The 24,804-nt window shown below is 34.1% G+C and overlaps 3 protein-coding genes across 3 annotated transcripts in view; 1 reads left to right on the top strand and 2 right to left on the bottom strand.

The window, feature by feature from the left end:
• The window catches only part of LOC106758007 (mannan endo-1,4-beta-mannosidase 4), a 3,431-nt gene extending 1,011 nt beyond the window's left edge, over positions 1–2,420 (top strand). Inside the window, exons 2-6 of the mRNA XM_014640889.2 lie at positions 42–430; positions 523–717; positions 1,051–1,173; positions 1,539–1,735; positions 1,844–2,420. Of these exons, the coding sequence (XP_014496375.1) occupies positions 53–430; positions 523–717; positions 1,051–1,173; positions 1,539–1,735; positions 1,844–2,192 (1,242 nt within the window). The 5' untranslated portion in view covers positions 42–52 and the 3' untranslated portion in view covers positions 2,193–2,420. The remainder of the gene's footprint in view (positions 1–41; positions 431–522; positions 718–1,050; positions 1,174–1,538; positions 1,736–1,843) is intronic.
• A 1,194-nt stretch (positions 2,421–3,614) lies between these two features.
• On the bottom strand, positions 3,615–11,301 carry LOC106757210 (glucose-1-phosphate adenylyltransferase large subunit 1). The gene is made up of 16 exons (XM_014639830.2): positions 10,927–11,301; positions 9,368–10,645; positions 8,858–8,980; positions 8,595–8,768; positions 8,259–8,351; positions 8,021–8,104; positions 7,881–7,936; positions 7,705–7,798; positions 7,496–7,608; positions 7,141–7,213; positions 6,929–7,009; positions 6,743–6,829; positions 6,549–6,653; positions 6,258–6,364; positions 5,938–5,998; positions 3,615–4,165 (listed from the first exon to the last, which is right to left on the bottom strand). The coding sequence occupies exons 2-16, from the start codon at positions 9,602–9,604 to the stop codon at positions 4,064–4,066; spliced, it is 1,590 nt and encodes a 529-aa protein (XP_014495316.1). The 5' UTR covers positions 9,605–10,645; positions 10,927–11,301; the 3' UTR covers positions 3,615–4,063.
• Positions 11,302–11,410: 109 nt separating this feature from the next.
• Positions 11,411–23,089, bottom strand: LOC106757675 (paladin). Its single transcript, XM_014640415.2, has 19 exons — positions 22,435–23,089; positions 22,206–22,325; positions 21,956–22,027; positions 21,779–21,849; positions 21,587–21,686; positions 21,398–21,496; positions 21,044–21,170; positions 19,939–20,072; positions 19,804–19,863; positions 19,403–19,638; positions 17,908–18,337; positions 16,835–17,158; positions 16,110–16,712; positions 15,850–16,023; positions 14,912–15,139; positions 14,537–14,820; positions 13,595–13,867; positions 13,212–13,334; positions 11,411–12,125 (listed from the first exon to the last, which is right to left on the bottom strand). Exons 1-19 carry the CDS (start codon positions 22,585–22,587, stop codon positions 11,993–11,995), a joined length of 3,744 nt encoding a protein of 1,247 aa, XP_014495901.1. The 5' UTR covers positions 22,588–23,089; the 3' UTR covers positions 11,411–11,992.
• Positions 23,090–24,804: the final 1,715 nt, after the last annotated feature.

Consider the following 24,804-nt stretch of genomic DNA (forward strand, 5'->3'; position numbering starts at 1 on the left):
ATTGGTAGTGATATATTTTATTCTGACTTCATTCTCATCAGGAAGCGAAACAATGGGTTGGGAAGGAGGTCTCAAAAGCATGGTGTTGATGGGTGCTTTTATGGTAGCCATGGTGGCTGTTCAAAATGTGGTGTGCGAGGAAGGTGTTGATCATCGTGACTCAGCACGCAATTTAGTTCAGAACGGTGGCTTCGTTCGACGAAGCGGCACCAACTTTGTTCTGAACAACAAGCGTTTCTACTTCAACGGATTCAATGCTTACTGGTTAATGTTAATGGCATCTGACCCAGCAACGAGGCCCAAGGTCACTTCCGTTTTGCAACAAGCTTCCAGCCATGGCTTAACCGTTGCCAGAACTTGGGCTTTCAACGATGGAGCTTACAGAGCCCTTCAGGTTTCTCCTGGTTCGTACGACGAGAAAGTATTCAGGGTCAGTATATATATTAACTGAATCCATCTTCCATTAAGATTTCTTTGTAATGAAATTCCATGGTGATGAAGTAGTGCATGCGTGTTGCGTAGGGATTGGACTTTGTGATATCAGAAGCGGGAAAAAATGGTGTACGATTGATACTGAGCTTGGTGAACAACTGGAAAGATTTTGGTGGGAAAAATCAGTACGTGGAATGGGTGAAGCAGCATGGTGAGTACGTGAACACTGAAGATGATTTCTTTACGCATCCTTTGGCCAAACAACACTTCAAAAACCATATCAAGGTACCTATATCCAACCATGCATGCACACCAGCATAGCCACAACAACTATAGTAGTGGTGGACCACCTAATTCTTTGCGTGTAGTTTCTGCCGTTGCAACCATAATTACGTTTTCTAGAAATATAAACATCACCACCTCTCACTGTCAAATTATATATTATTACTAAATGACAAGTTTAATGCTTTTTTATCCAAACACTAATCAATCTCGTAGATTCATTATTAGTTTACAACTTTTTATGTGTTTAAAAAATAATGATGTTCATCACCTAATTCAAATTTCACTTTGTTAATTAAATTGGTAACTAATTCTTGGTGGTTTAAAAATACGCAGGCTGTGCTGACGAGAAAAAACACAGTAAGTGGGGTGGCATATAAGGACGATCCTGCCATATTTGCATGGGAACTTATGAACGAACCCCGTTGCCAACACGACAACTCCGGAAAAGTTGTTCAGGTCCTTTATCGGTTGCTCTCGTGCTACTACTATAGTTTAGATATTACCAAACATCATAGTACATATATATATGCACAATAACTGGCCACATACGCAACACTATGTGATTGCTTTTGTTTGGCTTTCTTTCTTGATATTTTTGACAGCATATTGCATATATATAATTACACTTGTCATCTTATTCCTTTCCTTCAATTCAAGATTCCCAAATGAAAACAGGCCACCGATTATTCAATATTATCGCTGCGAATGTGAAGAATATATAAAAATAATTAAACTTGGTTGTTAATCATTCAAATATAGATATATATAATTATTATATATATGCTACTGAATATTACTATATGTATGTCATGCATTTGCAGGAATGGGTGATTGAGATGGCTGCATACGTCAAATCCATCGATAGCAATCATTTGCTTGAAATAGGACTCGAAGGGTTCTATGGTGAAGATAAAAAACAAATCAATCCTGGGTACCAACTTATTGGCACTGATTTCATTTCTAACAACCTAGTTCATCATGTCGATTTTGCCACCATGCATCTCTACCCTGAACAATGGTACGTACGACATATAATAATAATTATGTATATATCTATATATGTTTTCACTTATAAATTAATAGTAAGAAGAAAAGTAATAATAATTATAATATAATGTGCATGCAGGCTGCCAGGCTCAAATGAAGCTGCTCAGGTTGCATTCGTTGACGAGTGGCTACAAAAGCACATTGAGGATTCGAAAAATGTTCTTGGGAAGCCTATTGTCGTTGGTGAATTTGGGAAGTCATGTAGGTCATACAGTGTGGCTGAAAGGGATAGTTACTTGAGCAAAATGTATAATGCAATATACAGTAATGCTATCAGTGGGGGACCCTGTGCTGGAGGGCTTTTTTGGCAGCTCATGGCTCAAGGAATGGACAATTTCTATGATGGTTATGAAATTGTCTTCCAGAACAGTCCTTCAACCACCAGAATTATTGATCAACAATCCCACAAAATGTCAAGTATTGCTTAGTACAAAACCATTAAATTCCACCACTACCTCACATCCATTTATGTAGTATGTTACAACATATATTCCCCTTACTGGACGTGTTCCTAGGAAAATACCATGTGGTGTTAACAAATTAAAGCGAGTGAAGGAATTATATATATATATATATATATATATGGGTCCAATGATATATATCAGGGACAGTTTGTAAGCATTTTCCTTAATATGTACGAAAATGAATGTTCATTTCTTTGTGACTGTTTTTACAGCATTCATAATTTTGAGTCACGTTACACTGTAGTATATATTCATGTTACACAATCACGTAACTGCTTTTCCTTTTTCAATATTTCTGTGGTGGATATGTGTATTTCATTATAGATATTAAGCAAAAACTTAAGCTTTCCTTTGGGTTAATTATGGGGGTAAGATAAGAGAATTATATACTGGTAAACAATTTGAGTTTAGCGACCAAATAATAAAATCATGTCTCATCAATTCATTTCTAACTGAGATGTCGTAATACACGGCAATACAAATTAGTTTTCTCAAAATAAATGTTACAGAGAAATCAATTCTATCAAAATTGAAAACTCAAACGGACCCTTTTAATTAATAAATGAGGTAGCTAAACTGAGTTTTGTGTCTAATAAATTCAGTGCGTGATTAGGCCAAAAACAAAAATACAAAAACAAAATAAAGTGGTTGCAAGTCGGTGATGATGGAGAGCACTGCATTATTCTTATTACTAGCATAAATATGCAAATGGGGAATAATTATGGGCTGGAAATAAATGGGAGATGGAGCGTGAATCCAGAAGAAATTAAGGAAGTTGTCTGATGTTTTTTACTGAAAAAGTTTTCTTGAGGAAGATGATGCTGTTAAGGACAGCGATGGCTACAAAAGAATGGATTAAACCTTCATTTGTAAAGATGTTGGAGCATTTATTATAAAGGATGATGGTGTTGAATTTTAACATGATTTTTTATGTCAAAAAGAATATGGGGAAAGGGACAGACAAATTCATGCCTTGTGTTACTTACTGACTTTAATGGTAGATTTCCAGTTGATTGAAATTTTCTAATACTAATGGAAATTGCTTCAGTTTCTTTTGGTTAATGAAAGTCTTTAAAATTCAAGGCAGGGAGATGGTACAGCTACAACAAGGTGATCAGTTAAAAGCTTTTCAGTTTTTCACAAGTTGATTGAGATAACACCATTCTCTGTTCTGTGATGCTGCTGTACAAAATAATAAAGCAATTAAATTTAAAAGTCTGTGTTGTTATGTATTATTTTGTGCTTCAAGGTTAACTAAGTAAAAGTCAGTTCATAAAGGATTAGTACTGATGCATGCATAGATTCAAGGTTGATTGCTTTAAAAGAGGTTTATGCAGAAAAAGGAGGTGGCGTATTATTTAAGAGTATGAAAGCATTGAGGTTTTTTTGTAATAGACAATCAAGAAATGTTAAGAAGTTGTTAGCATGGAACTGTACACTTCAATGTAAGGAAGATTCCTCAGAAAGTTAGAGATTGGTAAAAATGAACTATACTGATGCTTGCATATTGGATATAGTTGATGATTATACCAGAATGAGATATGCTTCTTTTATTTCTGTGATCGATTTCTTTTAAACTAAAAGTAATATTCAATCTTGCAAATAATCTCAGCTAATCTTTAACCATTTTGGCTTATATCAGCCATACAAATAAAGGTATAGAAAGAATTTGATTGCCGAACAATTTTGTTGGCTGTTCTGTTGAATGAGCCAACAAAAATGTTGAAGGAAGTGTGAAATAAATGTGTAGTTTCTTTGATTCCCATGATTGAAGAAGATTCAAAAATTGATGCTTGAGCTAACCCTTTATTCTGAGTGAAAAAATGAAGTGATGATTAAATGATTGTATCATTGGTTATTTCAGAGTCTTTTAACACCACAACGATTCCTGATCGAATATAAAACCCCTCTGATCCTCTGTCTGCTTCCTGCACATTCTGCATCACAACTGCAACTGTCACTTAATGTTCTAATCAAAACAGTAACACCACCTTTGCCTATATTACTCTAAACTATGCTAAGTTCTTCTCAAAGGATACTCAAGCATTTATACATAATTTTTAATACTCAATCTTTGTTTAAAAATTATAGCACCTTTATGAACTTCTTATAATAAGAAAATTGAGTGCAATAAATTTTACTGTAGATTACAATTCACTTATATATTTTAATTTTTTAAACACCATAAAAGTTGTGTGTGAATTAACTTTTACTTTTGCAAAAAATAATAATTTATTTTTTATTATCTCCCTCTGTTTACAAAGAAATTCATCCCATCATTGTCTCACTTCAGTGTGTTAACTATATATAATGTGCCCTCTCTTCTTTTAAATCTATAACAAGTCTTTTTAAAGATTGACTTGTTCTAATCTTCTTATAGCTCTGTTTCTTAAAAAAAAAAAAAACTTTGATACTATAAATTTTAAGCTCCTCCGATGAATTTTCTTGAAAAATTAAACTAAAATTATGAAAATTTAAATATATATATATATATATATATATATATATATATATATATATATATATATATATATATATAGTGTAGTCTAATTTATTTATACAGTATACATGTGTCTTTAAGGGCTAAATAATATCTATGATAAAATAAGAGTAAAAATCAAATTACCCTTAATTAAAAAATATATATAGCTAAAACTAGTGACTCGTTAGAGTGATAAAAATTGAAGAAAATGAATTGTAAATATAGAAGCATATCTCTTTTAGAGTTATGTTCAAAGTAACTTCATTTAACTTTTCGTTGAATACAGATCTTGAAACAAGACATTTAAATGAGTCAGATTTATTCTTCAATGTCAACAACTTTACATTTTAAATATGAACAAATAAATAACTAATATGTATATATAGTATTAATAAAAACGTATGAATGTTTTACATAAATCGATGACTTATTAAACCTAACATATTTTTTAAATAACCTAAAAGCTGTTTTCACCCTAAGACTTTGGAAGATACAACTAAAATTTTCACACTTTTATCATCAAATTTAAAATTTGATCATTTTTATTTTATCTTTTAACACACCTAATGAACAAAAAAATTGCCAGGGAATTGTGAACTGCACAAACATAAAAAGAAAAATGTATTTAAAAAGATAGTTCAGACTAAAAAGAATGTAACACGTATTAATTTATCAATAAGGAGAATGGGATTTTTTTAAAGAGTAAGAAATCAGTAATTTAACCATTCGTAAAAAAAAAAAAAGTGTTTTTTTTTTCACTGATTTTTTTTACCGATAATCCCTCTCTTTTTTCTTTCACGATGATTTACATGGTACTAAAGACAAATTCTTCTACCAAACAAAGTATATATTCTTAATCATTGTTTTTCTAAAAAAAAGAATACTACTAATAATTTTTAGAACTATTCTTAATTCGTTAATCTATAGCATATTATTTTCTGTCTATATAGTTATAAGCGGTTGTGGAAGTTTTCTCAAAAGGATGCTATCGTCGAATTAACCTACACACACAAGTGAATATATATAATCGGGAGGGATTAAATTCAGCTAAAATGTATAAAATGAAGTTGTATGTTTGGCCTGTAAACAAGGATGCAAGTCATAACATGTAAGAGAAACAAACATCTCATTCACCAATTGAAGGAATCATTTGCCCCAATAAAACATCAAGAATAACAAGAAAAACTTCCAAAAGTAGAGCACTTTGACAACTAAGTTATTACTTACGTCTTTGTTTGCAATAATTACATTGTTTCCAATTCTTGCGTTTTTGTCAATTATACAATTCCTGCATATAAGATTCCAGCAAGAGTTATAAGAACAGACTAGCATGCTGTGTAAAAAGGACAAAACACGAGGCGGAAACAGTTCTAAAAGTCCACATGGATATATCATATAAATCCCTCTCACTACATTTCTACTGTAGAACAGTAGTTGTTTAAAGGCATGCCAATGTAATGATTAGTATAATTCAACACCATGCAAATTTTTTCATGCAGTATGCTGTATAATGTGAAAATATTTGAAAGCATTTTCTGGATTCTTACACAATTTTTGTATTTTTCCCAATGCCTATTGGAACATTTCCCGCTGCTACAAGGGAAGCAATTTCAGCTTCTGTTTGGTAATAGTCAGCACCCATGATCATGGTATCCTGAAAAGTGTTTGTAAATGTGATTCATATGGTTTCATGTCAGGTTAAGAGAAATTGAACAGGAAATACTGATTCACTCCAATATTTTTGATAAAAATAAAATAAAGGAAGTGAAATATGGTGAGAACTTGGGAAAGATAGAGCTTTGCTCGTTATACAAAATGTTGCAATAAAGGAAGATTACCTTTATCTGCACTCCAGAATCAAGCCGTGATCGAATTCCCACAATGGAATGTTGTACTGTGCACTCTTTCAAAAAGCAACCATCTGAAATCAAAGAGTTAATTACCTACAATTGACGTTATTGCACAGTCTCATTAGTTTCTGTCAGAATCACGTAATTAAAGTATATGAACTAAATTTAATAATTTTATTTACCTGACACTTCTCCATTTTAGTTGGTGGTAGGAACCGAGGACAAGTAAAAATAGGCTTGGACTGGTCATACAACTGAAACTTGGGCGGCTTCAACATGGAAGAACAATAAATTGCAGCTTGTGTAAACTCAGTGGATTTGGTTTTCTGATTGATTGAGACCTATAACTTAAATACTAACAAACCTACCTGGTCCATAAGAGCCAAGTTCGCATCAAAGAAAGATTTTATAGTCCCAATATCTTCCCAATAACCATTGAAAAGACATGCCTGTGATCAAATCCATGGGCCATCCTTCATTACTATGCATTCATCAAAAACTAGATTCATAGAATATTTGGCAAAATTCTTCAGCTAAAACAATTTTTACAACTTCAGTAGTTTTTACACTGAGCAACTACCTGGACATTAAAATCTCTTGCAGCCAAGGGAATGACCTCAGATCCAAAATCATTTGCATTAGGATAACAGCCCCTGCGAATTTATTATATAAGAAGAATGAAAACCACAATAATAGATTACAAGTTATAACAAATTTTTCTTGTAGAGTCTAATGTGATTGTTGGATCAGGTAAGGCAACCAACCATGCCCATTAGAATAAGGCTTGGTTATTGTTTTTGTTCTTAATTATAATCGGAGTCGCTCTTGGGAGTGACAAGTTTCAGGATGTTACCAAGATATAGTAGGAAAATCTAGGTAACTGATAGTTCTACTTAAAATGAGGAAACAAGAACCAACAGGGAATTTTTCTTTACCTTAGAACTTTTAGCAGAACATCTATTTTGAACACATATATACCCATTGACGCGATGTATGGAAATTTTCTTGCTTCTTGAGCTGATATTCCAAAAATACTCGTATCTACATGCTATGAAAACAAGTACTTTAATCAGAGACAGGAGATTTTGACAACTGCAGTAGATTATTACTCAGTCTTTTAACAGGAGATTGGAAAAGTAACAACCATAGATCTTAACAATTCGCCCTTAGGTTTTTCTAAGAACTGACATATCCGTCCTCTTTCATCAACCTTCACCAATCCAAAATCAGAGGCCCGACTGCCAAAGGAAATGAAGAAAATATGAATATTTCAGAAACCAATATTGTACATTGGAACAGAGCAAACTTTACATAGAATACCTGCCATCCACTGGGAGACAAGATACTGATATATCAGCACATGAATTAACGTGCTTCTGCAAGTGTGAGATCAGTTGTCATGCGAAATATCCATAGAAAGTGAATTAGCAAAAAGCATAAAATTAACAACTAATACCAACCTGCACAATGTCCATGTAATCCATTCGATAGAGCTGATCACCACACAATATCAGAACGTTCTCTATATTTTTGTGATCAGCGTCCTATTCAAGTACCACAAACTCAATCAGTTTTTGTAAACGTAAGAAGGGCATAATCTTTAAACACTTGCATTTGCGGTAATCCTATATCTGTGGACAAATGGACTACTCTGCCAACTCTACAATTTTATGAACAGGAAAAAGATTTATACAATACCTCAAACAACCAAAGGAACTGTCTTACAGCATCGGCTGTACCCTGAAACCACTTTTTTCCTGATTCACCAGGTGTTTGGGTTGCAGCCAGTACCTATCATAACAAACTTTTAGTAAAGACAATGGTTTAGGCATTGACAATGTAATGAGATTTTACATTGTCATTCAATTACAAATTGTCATATATAGAAAATTGACTTTTGCACTACCTACATAGAAATTAAACTCTGTAGTTTCTGTATACCTTGTCAATAAGTGTGTTTAAGCTGAGACAACTAAAAAGGAAAGGTAAAACATAATGATAAGAATAATAAATTAATAATATAAGATTGTTTACCTCAACAAAACCACCTCCAAAGTTGATGCAACCTCCTAAATTATATGTTCGAGCAATGTGTCGGTTGAGGGACTGAGAGTTATATTGAGTGAGGACGTAAATTTTGTTAATTCCACTGTTAATGCAATTACTCATCGGTATGTCAACTAGTCTATAGCATCCTCCAAATGGTACCTGAGCATCACATACAGATGAATGAATTTAAGCCTAGGCCTGTGATAAAATATAAATATAAACACAGGTTTGTGAAATTAATAACTAACAGCAGGTTTAGCTCTTCTTTGAGTAAGGGGGAACAGACGAGTTCCAGCTCCTCCGCCTAATATGATCGATGCAACAGTCTTTGGGTTGGCTTCTCTTCCTGTAAGTATCGGTGATTGAAGGGACTGAAATGCAATAATATCTAGGCAAATTAATGTACACTTTCCAGTGTGCTGGTTAAAACAAATAAAGAAGATTACACTCACAGGTTTAACAAAATTTCCCTCACTACCATTGTTACTTTTTTTACCTTCACGTTAGCACATGCCTCTCATGATTTACAGTGTAGTTATATAGATCAAGGGAGGTCAGAGTAACGTAAAAAGAGAAGGGCTATGTGAATTCTACTAAATTTTAAGAGACGCAATTGTAATTTGTCCAAGTCAATAATCAATCAGTGATCAAGGCCAAAGATTTTAATGGAGCAGAATGGTTCAAGGAAACATTAAATATATCATAAAATTAACATAAACTAAGACATCGCTCACTAAGCAAAATGAAAGTTAAGTTACCATAAAGTCATTTGCAACATCTGCAAGAGTAGACATAGTCATAAATCTTCTGGTTGTGTTTCTGTGTGTGACACTAAAGAATTTTCCAGGACGAAAACCAGATACTACATTCTTTGATTGAAGCAAGTTCACTCTGCTACCAGAGAATGAGGAAGACAAATCCTTGTCAAAGTGGAAGGTTGGCTTCTTTGAACCCAGGGACATGGAAAGTCCTTGTAGCTCACTTGCCACCATCATTTCTAAATTCAGTAAATTGCTAAACACTATGACAACCGTCTTATTTGGTTCTTCTCACAAGCGGTTGATTGAACAATCAGATTATTATACAAGTCGAAGTTTAATAGCACCGAGCAGAATTAATTCAGCTAGATTATCTAGAGTATAAAATATAGAAAAAAAAAAGGTGAACAAATGGAAATTGAAATGTACGAGCACATGAGAGATTTTGCTCCCCAGTACCTAATAATCTATTAACGGGAAGGAATATAAATGGAAATAGAGATGAGACGAGACCCTTCTGTTTAAGCAATGTACAAGGGAAGAGGAAAAGGGAGGAAATTAAAGCAGCAGCATATATGTCTTGTTTGGGTATCATGTTGTTTTATGAAATATCTAAAAGAATTAAAGCAAGGTGGGATTTCCTCGAGGTAGAGCAAGGAATGGCTTATTAGTTAATAGCTTCAAACCAACATAGAAACCCACCAACCTTTTTTTTTTCTTTTTCATTTGAATCAGAAAATCTCTTGAACAAAACAAACCGAGCTATAAGTTTCTAAAGATTCTTAAGCAGCTTATACCACACTAAAAGCTAAAATGCATCCTTATTCCCTAATGCACGCTGTTTTTGTCAGATCACGTACGCTGTTTCCATCCTCTTTTGAGGTTTTGGTCCGTTAATTAAGGTGTGTGCTTTTGGAATCTACCAAACAGCAATTTACGGTTCTCTTTTATAATCTTTGTCGTAGTATTAATAATGTGTTCTCTGCCAAGAATCAGATTTCTCACTAGCTGGCTTGAGAAAAGGATACAGCCGCATTTCACTGATGAAACCAGGTTACTTTGAAAAAAATAAAAATAACAAATTATAATGTGCATGCTGCGTTTTCTAATTTAACTTCGATTATGACATGATCCAACAAAAACCGAGAAAGTGGATTCAACTTCAACCCCATCGTCAGTGGTTGGCTTGCGAAGCAAAACGAGCTGCCAGAGATCAGAAGCATGTGCAATTCAGGAGCCACAAGACACATGTGCAAATACTTGCTTTCATAATTCGGTCTACAAAAGAGTGAACATGGTTAGCAGAACATTACGTAATACGTCATTTAAAAAATACTACTATATGACATGTCAATTTCTCAGATATATATGCTTTGTTATGAAAAATTACTTTTAGATTCACCGTATATTTTCTTAATATCTTCTTTTGTTTTCAAAGAAAACTTTTCCAAAAACAAGAAAAACCACAACATGACACTCATCTTTTTCAGAGAAGAGACTTATTTTCTTTATTGGAAGAATAATCGACGCTCATCTTATTTTGAAACCTAACGCTTCACCTTCCTTCAACCATGGTAACGAAATTCTGCCTTGTCCATTGCAGTAGTATAAATGGTTTTGTCTGAGTAAATTAGTAGGGTGCATGATGAGAGAGTTTGGTAACTATGGGAGGATCAAACCGTTAGATGTCACATATTTTGGCAATTTACACATCCACATATAGACCGTCTCATGCATAGAAGATTTCCACCATGAGACTGAAGTTAGCCTCGCTAGAATTCTACGCACCTATATGTGACCTCCGCCGTTACTCAGGGGATGGCGGCGAGAGAACATGATTTGCAAGTTCATGCATTTTCCTTCCTAATAAAAGGCTTTTTAGCATTTTCCTTATATATTGTGCGTCTAGGTCCGTATTACAAAAGCACTTCCCGTCAAAAACTATTAGAGAAGTAAAGAATATGACGCACATGTACTGTTTATGACAGAACCAAACACTGATATGCAAGCACAGACATTGAGAATCAATGCGGAAGAACACGGGATAAACAGCAAATAATTCTGCTGAACTATGTTAAGCCAAGGGAGAATTAACTATTCGACAAAGGAAGATAACATACAAAAATACAAATGAATGAGTGAAAAAACTAAATTCTTAAGGACATTAAATCTTGGGCTTACAGAGAAATAGGGAAGTTTCCTCCCTCACACTAAAATGATATATTTTCCAATCCTATTGATGCCCTACTTTTCATCCTTTACAAACCCTCCCGAAACAACATGACATAGAAATACAATCTTGGAAGAGTTACTATAACATTCCTCAACAGTGTAACCTACTGTCCTAAAGGTCTCGAATGAACACTTGAGTTCACCAATATTTGTGCCTTGTGTCAGCCAGCCTCTCGTAACATACAAAGCTAGACAAAATGAGTGCAGGATGTTGCTCTGCCTGAGATTGCAGTTCACAAAGTAGCATGCGTGCATAGTGTACTACATTTGAAGGCTTTGTAGCAAAAATAAGGTATTGTGCAGCACGAGGAGAGGTTACAGGGTGGCTCAAACTGTCACTGTAACAGCAAACGCCCCCAGAACAGTAACGACATGATTATAAGCATTGCCATGTTATTTATCAATTCTTAGATTGTTACATAGATGACCAAGCTCTGGTCTTGCGTCCATCCATGATGCAAATTTCACATTGGCAGGAGAAGTGCAGTAGAGATAAGATCTGAAAGTGATAAGGAAAAAATATCGCCTGCAGATGGTGGGGAAAAACAGAAATGGTTATACAAAAAAATGGTACGTCATATCCAACATTCATACATACATACATATATATATATATATATAGATAGATAGATAAATAGATACACACACGCACATACATAAATATATATTGAAATTCAAATGCAGATTTCTTAAGCTGATTATCATTTTCACATTATTATAACCTCGTTTTGGTGAAGATCATGAAATGGTAAGTCCTTCTATTTATAATCCCTTTTTTGTAAAAAGTTTTTCAATTTTTAAACTACATTATGTGTTTTACACTCATTTATTGATTATAATTGTTATAGGAATAGGAAAACAAAAACAAAGGCGTGTTAGACTGCATCATGCATAAGAGGTATACAAATGATATGATTCTCATACTAATTGATTCAATGTTTATTTATGTATGTATTATATATCAAATTCTAAATATGAAAAATTTAATTGCAGATTTGTGAAGTTAAATTTTTACATTATTAGTAACTTATTGTGGTCAAGGTCTTCAAATAGTAATTTCTAATATTTATCATCCTCATTTTTATAGTATTTGATTTTTTATTATTTTTTTTGTGTGTGTGTGCAATATTATGTATAGGTACTAATTATCCTTATTTCTCCCTTTCAATTGCATGCGAGGGCAAGATCTTAAATTCAAAATGCATGTGTGAAAAGAAATGTAAATAAAAGTCAATCTTACACCACCCACGAGTAACTCTTATAAGATAAAATTCTTTTTACAGCAATAATATAAATTTTCTTATAAAATCATCGTTGAATAGAAAGTTTGTAAGTTGTAACTTTGTAATGAGTAATTCATTTCACTAAATTAACATAGAAATTACTTTTGAAAGAAATTAGATTATCGATAGACTAATAGTGTGTTAAAATTCTAAAATTTATCATATACTTGGCTACAATTCTAGAATTGGATTGATCAAAATCATATACTTAACTACATAAGCACATCCATGTGCAGGTGCACTCTCCACATGTTTTAGAGAAAATATATCAATGCGATTCCTATAAAATATAGAAAGGACGTTCCTATGGGTGAAACAAGTAAAGGTACCTCAAAGCTTTGATACCCATGTCCATAAGACATGCTCGTTCCTCATCATCATCATCAGTGAACTTCTCAAATTCTCTTTTGTAATATAGAATATCTTCTCTTATATGCCCTGCACCTGCACATCTATAGATAAAATAGAAAAAGTCAGCATCTTCAATGGAAACCCAATAACTAAAGATCAAATTTCTTCAACAAATGATGCAAAATTTATTCTAGACCTACAAAAGTGAAACATAATATATTTGCAAAAGTAACCCTCCTCCTCTCACCCGAGATTATGCATTTTTAAATTAAGAGCAACATAATTTATTCACTTTGATGTTGAACACTCTTAAAAGTAATAACATATGGCTTGTAAACTAATTAAAAAATTTCCTAATAACCTTTCAATGACAAGGTCAACGTCTGCTTTGCTTTGCGGACCATGTATGAGGACCCTTGTAAGGTTCAAAATGTCACTATAGTCACCCATACTTAGTGCCGTTTCATTGGAAGCTTGAGAAGGCAAGTTCTCTTCAGTCACTGCATATATATGAGGTCCGAATAATGGTTGTGAAACTTTGGATCCAGCATCAAGTCGGATACAGATTATGGCCATTGCATATGCGACACCACCAAAACCTGTGTGTGATACAAAAAGGTAACTACCTGCAGAGCTACAACAAAGCAAGAGTTTAGGTGTACATTTCTATATTGAAACAATAAATGCCTCAAACATTACTATAGAGGGATTACAGCATCTAGACAATTTGGAACAGACACACAGGGAATAAATGAAGACTGCTGGGCAGGAATCAAAATGATGAGCAGTTAACATGTATGGATTAGCAAGACAGATTTGTATAGGCATTTACGAGGTATGAAACATGTGCCTTGTACAGAACTATTACACATTTATTTATAGTAATATAGTATGAATCTCCTATGCTTTTAACTTAAAACTAAGAAAAATGCTTGTTTATTTAGCTTACTCAAAGATGTAAAGAGTCAACTTCACAGAGGAATAAAGTGCTATAAGCCAAACTCTAATGAATAACATCATGACTGCATTTCAGTAGGCAGTCAAAGGTCAAAGCCCATGAATCAAACTGGCTCACTATCGGTTGCCAGCTAAACAAAATATACACTGCCTATGAGTTCCAGCTCTCCTTCCGCCTCACTTTTTTTCTCCCAAAATCAAAATCTCTCAATTCACGGGGTTCTTTCATATATATTAAAGTATGCCACGGTCATCATATGCATATTAATATAATGAAAACAGTACGTGAACAATAATGTCACGACACTTTACAAGACCCTTATACCGCAAAGTAGGGGACACTTACTCATCTTGACAATACTGTATTGCATCAATATCAGAAGCCAAAGCATCTCTCTCTCTTGTTAAAGGTATCCTCTGGTAGACAATATCATATCCATCATCTTTCAGAGCAGAATAAACTTCCGCAGGTGTCTTCACATCATCTGCTCGAATGTTTTCCCAGTATCCAACCACACCTGACTGATTTGTGGAGGGGTTATATTCTTCACGGTGTAACAGCATTCGCCCACCTGATTGTCTAATCTCAGCTAGTATATCTTCTTTTAGCCGTGCTTCCATGTGTTCCACCTGCATTGTAGTTACCGTGAGTAGGGCAACGCAATCAATTTTATGAAATATGCCAACTTCCAACTGACAAACTATAGTAAAGATGACTCACCACAGGACCCGTGATTCCCACGTACTTGAGCGTATTAACTGGTTTGTTTAACTCCCTAAGGACAAAGGGAGTATAATTGATATAAACAACTGCCTCTTCTCTCAGATCAGTCAACACAACCTTTTGAGCAATGAATGAAGGTTTAGGCTTAGCACCCAAATAGTCTAGCATCTCTTTGGCACCAGAGATGGTTGGAGTTGCCATGCAATACACAGGGTATTCATCAACCTGAACAAGTGAAGTATTAGATAATGACATTCTCACAGTCAAGCGCATTACATTGATAAAAACATAAGATAAAGCTTTCAATAATTACAAAGAAGAAAAACAAGAATTAGAATATAATGAAAAGAAAGTTCTGAAAGTCCTTCAAACACCAAAATAATAAAACAAGCTACTCTAAGCAAATAATGATGTTTCACCATTACTATTCTTTGCCAGTTCTCACCACCTACATAGACCACTTCTCATTTTCTTGTATATTATCAGCAGTTCCAACAAACAAACCATGATGTCATAATTGCATAAAAACATTTTAAATTAAAAATATCGATACTGTAAGTTATAATATAATAGTAATTATAAATATATGATAAAAATATATATTTACAATTATTGTAATATGGTCATTATGTGTATGAAAAGTGTAAAAAGGAAGCACAACATAAAATGAGTGGAAGAAAAATAAACTAATTAGTAAAGTATCAATTAATGGTAACACAATGTATTCTGCTTGAACAACTATTAGATAACAAGATTGGTCATTTGTTCAATCAAGTTTTCCGCAAATAAACTCACACCAAAAACATGTTAAAGATGCTAATTCTACCTACAATCGGATGATCCTGTAGGTCACCACTGGACGTGTAGCCTTACCCTCTGGCATCACAAATTTGATGAGTTAGTTTCTTTAGTAGTACTTGCATAGGTAAATGTACCTTGAAAACATGAGGTGCGCCATGAATTTGTATATGACTGGAAGTTCTCTGACCAGGAAAGAAATACATTTTCAGAATGGAGCCTTTCCCCAAAACAGAACCATTTCTGGCCTTGACAATGGCCTCCATCACAGCATCTCCATGTTGAGACTCTTGTGGCTCTCTCAACTCCTCCTACAATATAATTGACATTCTTGAATAAATCATGCTTCAAATTGGGGAATGTAATATTGCAAATAGAAAGGTTGAAAAATACTTACAGGGACAGTGAAAAAACGCCCCGGTCTTAATCTGATGCTCCATTTCATAGCCTGCACCTCAGGCCTTTGATGCAACCAAACCTTAAATGTCATTCTCGATTCTCCTTGTCCACAAAATCCATCAAATGCTTCACTTCCAAGATATGCTGCAAAAGCAATTAGACGAAAGTACCGCTCCAAGTACTCAGCACCACGATTCAATGCCACCCTCCTTACCCTAGGCTCAACATGCTGTTGATTGAATACTTTTCTATACTGCAAGACTGCTTGGCGAATATTTTGAAGTGCAGAACATCTATCAATGATAGCATCTAATGCCTCTCGGCATTCAACACCATGATCAAATAATGTTGTTATCTTCCATAACAAAAGAATGTCATTTATACCAAAAGCACGATTTTGTTTCTCGTCTGTCTTTCTTGACAAAGCATTTGAGGTTAATGAAGTGGTATAAGTCCCAGCTTCATCTCCACTTGAAGAACCACAGTCCGATTCTTCACAGGTCACATCATCACCCAGTATTTTAATGGGCCTACCATAATCGATTCGAAGTTTCACAAGGCAAGCTATGACAGTACCAGTGGTTGTCCTGCCCCTGCCCATCTGTTATATCAATAACTTCAGTAAGAAATGGATAGGGCAAAAAGACAAAAAAAAAATATACCAACCCAAAATGAACAAGGTCATAAAAAGTACACGTATAAGATGAAAGATTAAGAAATTACCTGGCAATTGAAAACAAAAGCAGTGTCCTTGGCAGCAGAAGATATATTAATTGCCAAAGTGTCAAAATCAGAGCTTTTAGGAGCTTTTCCATCAGTGATGGGCACACGTGCATACTTAACAGGGAATCCCTCAGCTTCCAGACTTTTGAAAACTTCAAGTGGGGTTTGAATTACATCAGGGGTAACCAACTCCCAAGCATCAAATATATGTTTATCATCTGTTTCATGAATAACCATTATGGCACCACCATAGTGTTTAGCTTCTCTTAGGATATCTTCTTTTAATCGGGCTTCCATTTTCTCCACTCTTTCACGGTCAATGCCCTGAAAGAACAAATTACAATTTCCTATTCACCAACAATTGGGGACCAATTTCCAAATTAAGAAAATCAATGAGTTCTCTAATGGGATTTCAATTTCAACAAATTAGATAAGCTTCGTTTTATATATACTTCAGCATTTGTTGATCCCTATATATTAACACGTGACCTGCACCAGAAAACATATATGGGGTTGGACCAAATAATTTGAGCAGACCTTTAATGGATCAAATAATGTTTGTAAGACATAAAAGCATATTCAACAGCTTAAGGTTTTAGAAATCAGTCCTTGACAATATTCATCCAATAGATTAAGAACTTCGTGGCTTTAATACTTTATCTCAAAGAGTAATATTATACTTCAGAGTGGAACAGATATACCTTTGCTACCTTAAAAGACACTACGACTACAGCAATAGCCTTAAACTCCATAGATCACATTGTGTGCAAAATCCAAAAGAAAAAACACTTTAAATACATCTCGTTGCCTGTATCACACTGCTCATTTAGATACGTTTTTTTCACAATTCAATCACTACATTTTTTTTGTAGCATAGTTCCTGCTACAAATTAAAACCAACTAGTTAAATATCCATACTACTGTAAACAACTGGAAAATAAAGGGAAAGCCAATTGGTGGTATATGATATAGTGGGCTCCAAACCAAAACCCAGTTATTCTAACATCTACATCTGATTTACAATTCCCGTTAACTAAAAATTGATAGCAAAAATCGTTAAAAGCAATGTTTACCGTGTACTCCAACATGTTTTTGTATGGCCTTTCAACTTCACGAAGAACAAATGGCTTCCCATTGATGTAAATAACAGGCTCTTCTCTCATATTATGCCAAAGTACTGGGCGTCCACCTTTAGAACTTCCAATCCTCCTGATGACAGATCGAATACCATCAATTGTTGGATTTGCCACTCCATAAACTGGAAACCCAGGAACTTCTCGGAAATTAGGAGCACCATCCACACTCTCAAGTAAACTTGGGTTTTGGGATCCAGGACAGTGATCACTCTTGAGAACAGTTTGACTACCAAGAACCTCGCCATTTCTCAAGGCAGCAACCACACCCATCTCAGAAGGGCGGCCATCAGTTGATTCGGCTATCATCTTTAGAGATGGTTTCAAACTTGAATAACCAAGTGCACCCATTGGATCTCTCCTAAGTAACCTGCAATGCTAATTGTTATGAGTCATGCCAAATGTTAATAGAGATAAGATCAAGCAAACAAATGAATTAGATTATAAAAAAAAAAAATCTATTGGACTTGGATTGAGCCAAACTCAACCCCAAAAATCAGTTCATTGGGAGAGAATTGCCCAAACCTTTATAATCTCTACTTTAGCCACATCTATAGTCAATGTGGAATGTCAATAAAACCCAATTGGTAAAAATGGTCCAACTACATGATTAAAAAATTTATGTCAAGCATGATTATTAGATCAACAAAGATATCTAGCACCTTCAAGTGAAAATTAACTAAGAAAATTTCAATAAACTGCAAATTTAGCAGATATCTCAAATGAAGTAAATTCCTTGGTGTCTCTTTCCAGATTAATGATGTAAACCTTGTTGTGAGCTAAAGACTAGTGACTAAATAAACCTTGGATTTCTTTTATAGCAGTACCAAGGCGCAAGAGCAATCAGGACCTCGAACCAAATAAATATAAATGAAGGTTATACATGAAAGTAAAAGCTAGCTCAGTTCAGTAACATTTATGAATATAAAGTTTTCATAACAAGATATACATGGGCCAAATTTATTCACTAGTTACAATTTGACTAAATAAATATCGTGCCATACTCCATAAACAAAATGAACAGAAATAAATAAAAATTAGACTAAATTAAAATTTTGGTCTCCTTTTAATTTTTTATCCATAATTTTGGACCCCCTATTTTTATCCCCAATTTCAGCTTAATTCTCAAATTTGCAAACAATTATTTCTCTTATTTTGGTCCAATGGAACCTGAGAGCTAACATATTTATTCAAGGTATCTTTAAAATATCAATTTAGTTAGCTAAAATGTAAATAAAAAAAAAAAAGTTAAAAAAAACACGCAGAAATGAGAGTTCAACAAAAGTTGCGAACTTTTTAGAATCAAGGAGCTATAATCACTGAAAAAAATAGGGAGACCAAAATTGTCGATCAATAATTAAAGGGTAACTAAAACGGCAATTTAGCTAAAAAATTAAAAAAACATAAGGCTTCGCACAATTATTAAAACTTTAACCTGCGAATAATGCTGTAGAGTTCAGGCCTTGCTCTCATCCAGTCAGCAAAGCTACAGTTATCAGTAGTATTAGAACGGAGTGCAGCCCTTTCTGAATGAATGTACACAGCAAAACATATTAAAAAGTAGTATCTCTCCAGGTACTCAACAAAAAATGATAGTGATGCTTCCCTTTTCATCTCATCAGGCTGCCGCAAAATACTATTGCGATAAGTGGCAATTGCTTCACGCAGGTTCTAAAATTAAGACAAGGATCAATGAGACAATTAAAGAGGAAATACAAAAATTCAACCCACAAAATACAGGTGAGTAATTCAGAAACTGAAGAATAGAAACAACCAACTTACTATTTATTTGAATAACACAATAATAAAATCATTAGAAAATAGAAACAGATATACCTGCATTGAAGCACATTTGTCAATGACTTTGTCCACTTGTCTTTTCCCCTCAACACCACCCTGAAACATATCTGATAATTAGGACAAGAACATACTTTTATTTTATAAAAATAACATTAAATTCAATTACAGTACCTCTAACACCCGAATCAAACTTCTAATGACTGCATACTCTCCTCTGCGAATTGCTTCTTCCGTGTCAGGCAAATGATCAGCAACATTGGTCATACTTTGAAAAATTCTCCCAATGGAATTGCTTCTTGGAAACCCTGTCATTCAATGAAAAATAAAATATCTTCTTAATGGCAATTCAACTGGTACACTTAATGATTTGAGCTTAATGAGAATAGAGTAAGAATAAATTAAAGGAAATAATTAAAGAAATTCAATGATGCTAGGCATAATTGAATTTTCTTTCCAAGCGACTCAATAATTTTAAATAAAGGTTACTCAGTGTATAAAATAGTTATACCACATTCATGAAACTAAAGTCTTACGTATGCATGCACGAACACATACCCACTGAAAGTAGTGATATGTTGGGAGACGAATGAAACTAATCACATTTATTGAATAAACTATGGATGGCACGAATTGAAAACAAGTAGACAAGACATTCATTCTAAAGTTTCTTTCACTCAAATAAATAGGCTAGTGCTTTCATGACATATGTTAGACTCATTTCCACTTACATACCAACATGCAACATTCCCATGATTATTAGCTGGACTGAGGCCTTGTTACCTAGCTATAGATATGGAAAAAACAGGACCCTTTGGAGATGAACTAAAGAGATGTCTTACCATAAGATATGTTTTCTTTTCCAAGAGATGGGGAAATAACCAGGTCATAGAAATAAGCAACCAGATCCTACTCGATTAAACTCAAAACTAACATCATAACCAAGGTAGATGCTGACAAAAACAGAAAGGAATGATGTAGACATCTTCTATATGTTGTCTTGGTATTAAAATTCAATATTTATGAAAGATCCAGACTTTTTATGCTAACTAAACACTGGAATGCGTATTCATATGCTCCGTTATTGTGGAAGCATAGTAGTGAATTTTGAAGAAAAATAACTGTTTTTTACAATAAACAGCAAAACTAATAGTCCCAAATCTGTTTCTGAATTACAAGAATCCATTCTTACTATCAAATATCTTCCATGAACAACTATTTAAATAAAACAAAAATAAGCATTAAAATCAGAAAAATTATAAAAATAAATAAAGAGTACCAGAGGCTCCTATTCTGTTGAGGTAGACCAAAGTTGCAATGACCATTCCAGTTGTGGTTCGACCACGCCCCATTTGACAATTAAAAATTATCTCCGTGTCTACATCAGCTTGAGAAATTTTATTAACCTAAAACAAAACAATATGGAAAGTATGAGTTTTCAATGTCAATAAATATTATCAAATATAAAACCTGAGTTCAAACAATTAAGCACTGTTCAGCAGCAGCAGCTCAATGAAAAGACAGTAGAGAAGGAAACTAAATTACTCAACCCCTTGATTGCACCAAAAGAATATGTATGCAGAAAGTGATACCAAATGTGATAGAGCATAAAAAGTCCAGACAAAATACTAACCAAAATATCAAAATCCATTTCCTTCGGTGACTTTTCATCAGTTATAGGAACGCGTTCATAATCAACAAGATATCCCGCTACTTGCAATTCCTCATACACCTACAGCAAAGAAAACAACCTTGATGCATTTGTATCAGAAAATTGATCAAGAAGTATCACACTACCATCATATACTAGTTTCAGCCATACCTCTAGTGGTGTCTTCACAGAATCACATGACACCGGCTCCCATTGGTCCACCATCTGCCCATCTGGCAGTTCATCAGTCACAAGAATCTTATTTCCATATCTGTCGTATCCATGCGCAAATAAGATTAACAGTAAAGCATAAAGACAACCACAAATTCACAGGACAAGCACGGAGCATAGCCACAGAAATACCTTGCTGCCTCCACCAGGATGTCTTCTTTCAAACGAGCTTCCATTTGCTCAACCCTTTCTCTGTTAATTCCCTAATAAGTACAGAATGCCCCACAAGTTAACGGACTCAATTCAACCCAACTTGTAACGCTAAATTGAAAGCCAGCACAAAAACTTATGTGTCCTGAAACTATATACCGTATACTCAAGGTTGGAGAACGGCCTCTCCACATCACGCAAAACAAAAGGACGACCATTAATGTAGGCAAGCTGATTCCAACAAAGGAAGGAAATAAATGTAAGGAGAAAGCATTATCATCAGCATCCGTCATCAAACTAACAATACTTAGCCTAAACTCAAGTACTCGTGCAACACAAGAATTAGTTTCAAAAACCTAAACTCCTTGCAGTCAGGCATAGGTTAAATTAAAATAAAAATATAACACACCGGTTCCTCACGAAGGCTAATCCAGAGAACTTTCAATCCAGCACCAATGTGGTTGAGAACGTTCCGAATTCCATCAATGGTTGGAATGGCAACACCGTGAACATGCAACGAGTCCGATGCCTAACCATAACAACAAAATTAACTACCTGATTAAACTTTTTTGAAGGAACAAAAAACAAGAGAGGAAATAGATGAATTGACAGAAGATGAAAAGACGAAGAAGACCTACCTGACGATAATTGGGAGCGCCTTCGATCTGAGGCGACAAACGCTTGTTCTGGCAACCAGGGAAATGGTCGCTCTTGAGAATCGTTCTCTTCCCCAACACACCTCCTCCTCTCATCTTCATCACCTGCTCCGGCTCCTTCAGTATCTGCGACATCGAACCAACTCACTCACTTCTCTTCCAATTGCAAATCCAAACGCCCAACTCTTCACCACGCTTCTCTTTTCTTTCTACCCTCTCACACAAACAACACTCGTTACACTTGCAGCTGATTCTCTCTCTCTCTCTACCTCCCGCGGATTTATCTCATAGCTTCTTTTTACTTTACGACTAACTCAATTTCTGAAACCAACACCAACAACGTGAAAGACGTGAGCGAGTGAAGAGTGACGAAGAAAGGCGTGTGAGCTCAATGTGATCGAGCTCGCAAACACGAATCTTCCCCGATTTTATTTCTTTGTTAATCAACCTGTTTAACGTGTTAGCTTTTATTTAATTCTTATTAACATTATTGTCCTTATAAAATTAAAAATATAAAAGCACTTTTTTATCTTCCGAAGCCATTCTTATTTCTCTCAGGTTGCATTAATGCTTAACTTATAGCTTATGCTGTGGATATTCTCTTCCCTCCAGTTCTCTGTTGGCTGCACCATGCGCTTTCTCTCTCCATCCACCGTACCACCTTTTTCCTTCTCAACGACCCATTTTATATTCACCACACAAAAAATTCTCACCTACGCAAATTAATTTCTAAAAGGAATAAAACATACGTTCATAACTTCTGGATAATGCTACAACTCAACAAGCTAGCTTATAAACTAATCAAAATTATTTACAAATTATTAAACTCACTAACCTATTCTTATAAGCCACTAAAAAATAATTAATACGCACACACGTGACAGAAAAATCCACAACTTTTAAATTTCCACCAGTTGGACTATTCCATTAATATATATGTATACACGTGGCCGAATGACTAGTCATTAACTATATAAAATAATAAAAGGAAAATCAAAATCGATTGAATTAATCCAGAGCAAATAAAAATGGGCATAAAATACGTTTGAATGTGTTTTCCCAAAAAAAAACACTTTAAACTGTTAACTTCATTTAAAATGTTTTTAAGATGAACAAATATTCATATTTAATAAGGTTTATAAGTTGGTATACGTTATTGTATCATTTTTTTCCTACAAAACATATAATTTAGTTACCTGAATTACTTTATATTTTTTTTCCTAAAAAATATTTCAAAACGTTGAATAGAATAAACTCAACCCAATATAACTAACTCCATTAAGAATAAGTTCATTCGAATTAAGTCTAATAAAAAATTGAATTTTTTATTGGGTTAAAATGAAGGATTTGTTTGAACCCACGTCATTCATATTCAAAAAGGTAGATAATATAAAAGGAATAAAGAAACGTTGAAGAAATGGCAAATTAGTGGGCCCGAGATTAGTTGGTACAATGGTCAACCACAATTTAGAGGGCCCAACAAACATTCGTTAATTATTTTCTCACAATAATATGATAAAAGAATCTAACTTCATAAAAAAAATAAAAATTTGCACATGGCTATAGAACAAATATTCAGGAATTTCTGATATTACTCCAAAAATACCTTTTATCAACCAATAGAAATATATATAAATTCATGATCTAAAATTTTCATTTTTATTTTCAATAAATTAAAAGTACGAACATATAAATGGTGGATATTTATCTTATCTTGTAAATTTGGAATTGAATTTAAACTATTTGTTTACCTAATTTAGACCATGGTTGTATTTTTTATTTGCAAAAAAAAATTAGTTAGTTCTGGTGTGTATCGGACGTAAGATGCAGACTATCTATAAATAATAAGACATGGTGAAGTAAATAAATTAATGGAAAATTGTGGAAAGAGAACGTGAAAGACATGGTGGAGAGCAAGTGGTTTATATAATGACTCTGAACTGGTTTCACCATAAAGAATATTGAGAAATGGATGCTTACACACAAATGACAGAGCTTTTGAGTGGTGAAGTTGGGATTTACTTGGAATTAATTAATCTCTTAACAACCGATTTGCTGTGTTGTTTCAAGAAAGGAGCGTGATTAGGATGCAGCACACAGATTCTGTCAATACCTTTACGCCCTCTTTTAGGAGCATTGTTCCATCAGTTTCATTCTTTATTTGAGAAAGCAACGTGTGTAAAAGATAGTGAAAAAGAAAAGGTAGAGACAAAAACAGGTGTCACGTCACTCTCATTCTTTCAAAGGTTGTGCTATTATGTATTCTATTCATGGCAATTAGCGAAAAATGGTGGCAGTCTGTGAAGAGTCACATATTAGGAAGTGGTATGATATGGTGTTAAAATGAGGTAG

Source organism: Vigna radiata, chromosome 3, assembly GCF_000741045.1.
Source record: "Vigna radiata var. radiata cultivar VC1973A chromosome 3, Vradiata_ver6, whole genome shotgun sequence".
NCBI lineage: Eukaryota > Viridiplantae > Streptophyta > Magnoliopsida > Fabales > Fabaceae > Vigna > Vigna radiata.

Bases quoted from the DNA above. Each gene is read 5' to 3' on its own strand.
- LOC106757675 (XM_014640415.2), bottom strand. From the start codon at position 22,587: ATGTCGCAGATACTGAAGGAGCCGGAGCAGGTGATGAAGATGAGAGGA. The intron at 21,850-21,955 runs GTATATAGTTTC...TGTACTTATTAG, and splicing joins TCTCCAACCTTGAGTATACG to GGAATTAACAGAGAAAGGGT. The intron at 12,126-13,211 runs GTACCTTTACTT...CACCATCTGCAG, and splicing joins ATGGGTATCAAAGCTTTGAG to GCGATATTTTTTCCTTATCA.
- LOC106757210 (XM_014639830.2), bottom strand. From the start codon at position 9,604: ATGATGGTGGCAAGTGAGCTACAAGGACTTTCCATGTCCCTGGGTTCA. The intron at 8,105-8,258 runs GTATTGTATAAA...GTACTTGAATAG, and splicing joins AGTTCCTTTGGTTGTTTGAG to GACGCTGATCACAAAAATAT. The intron at 7,937-8,020 runs GTTGGTATTAGT...TCACACTTGCAG, and splicing joins ATTACATGGACATTGTGCAG to AAGCACGTTAATTCATGTGC.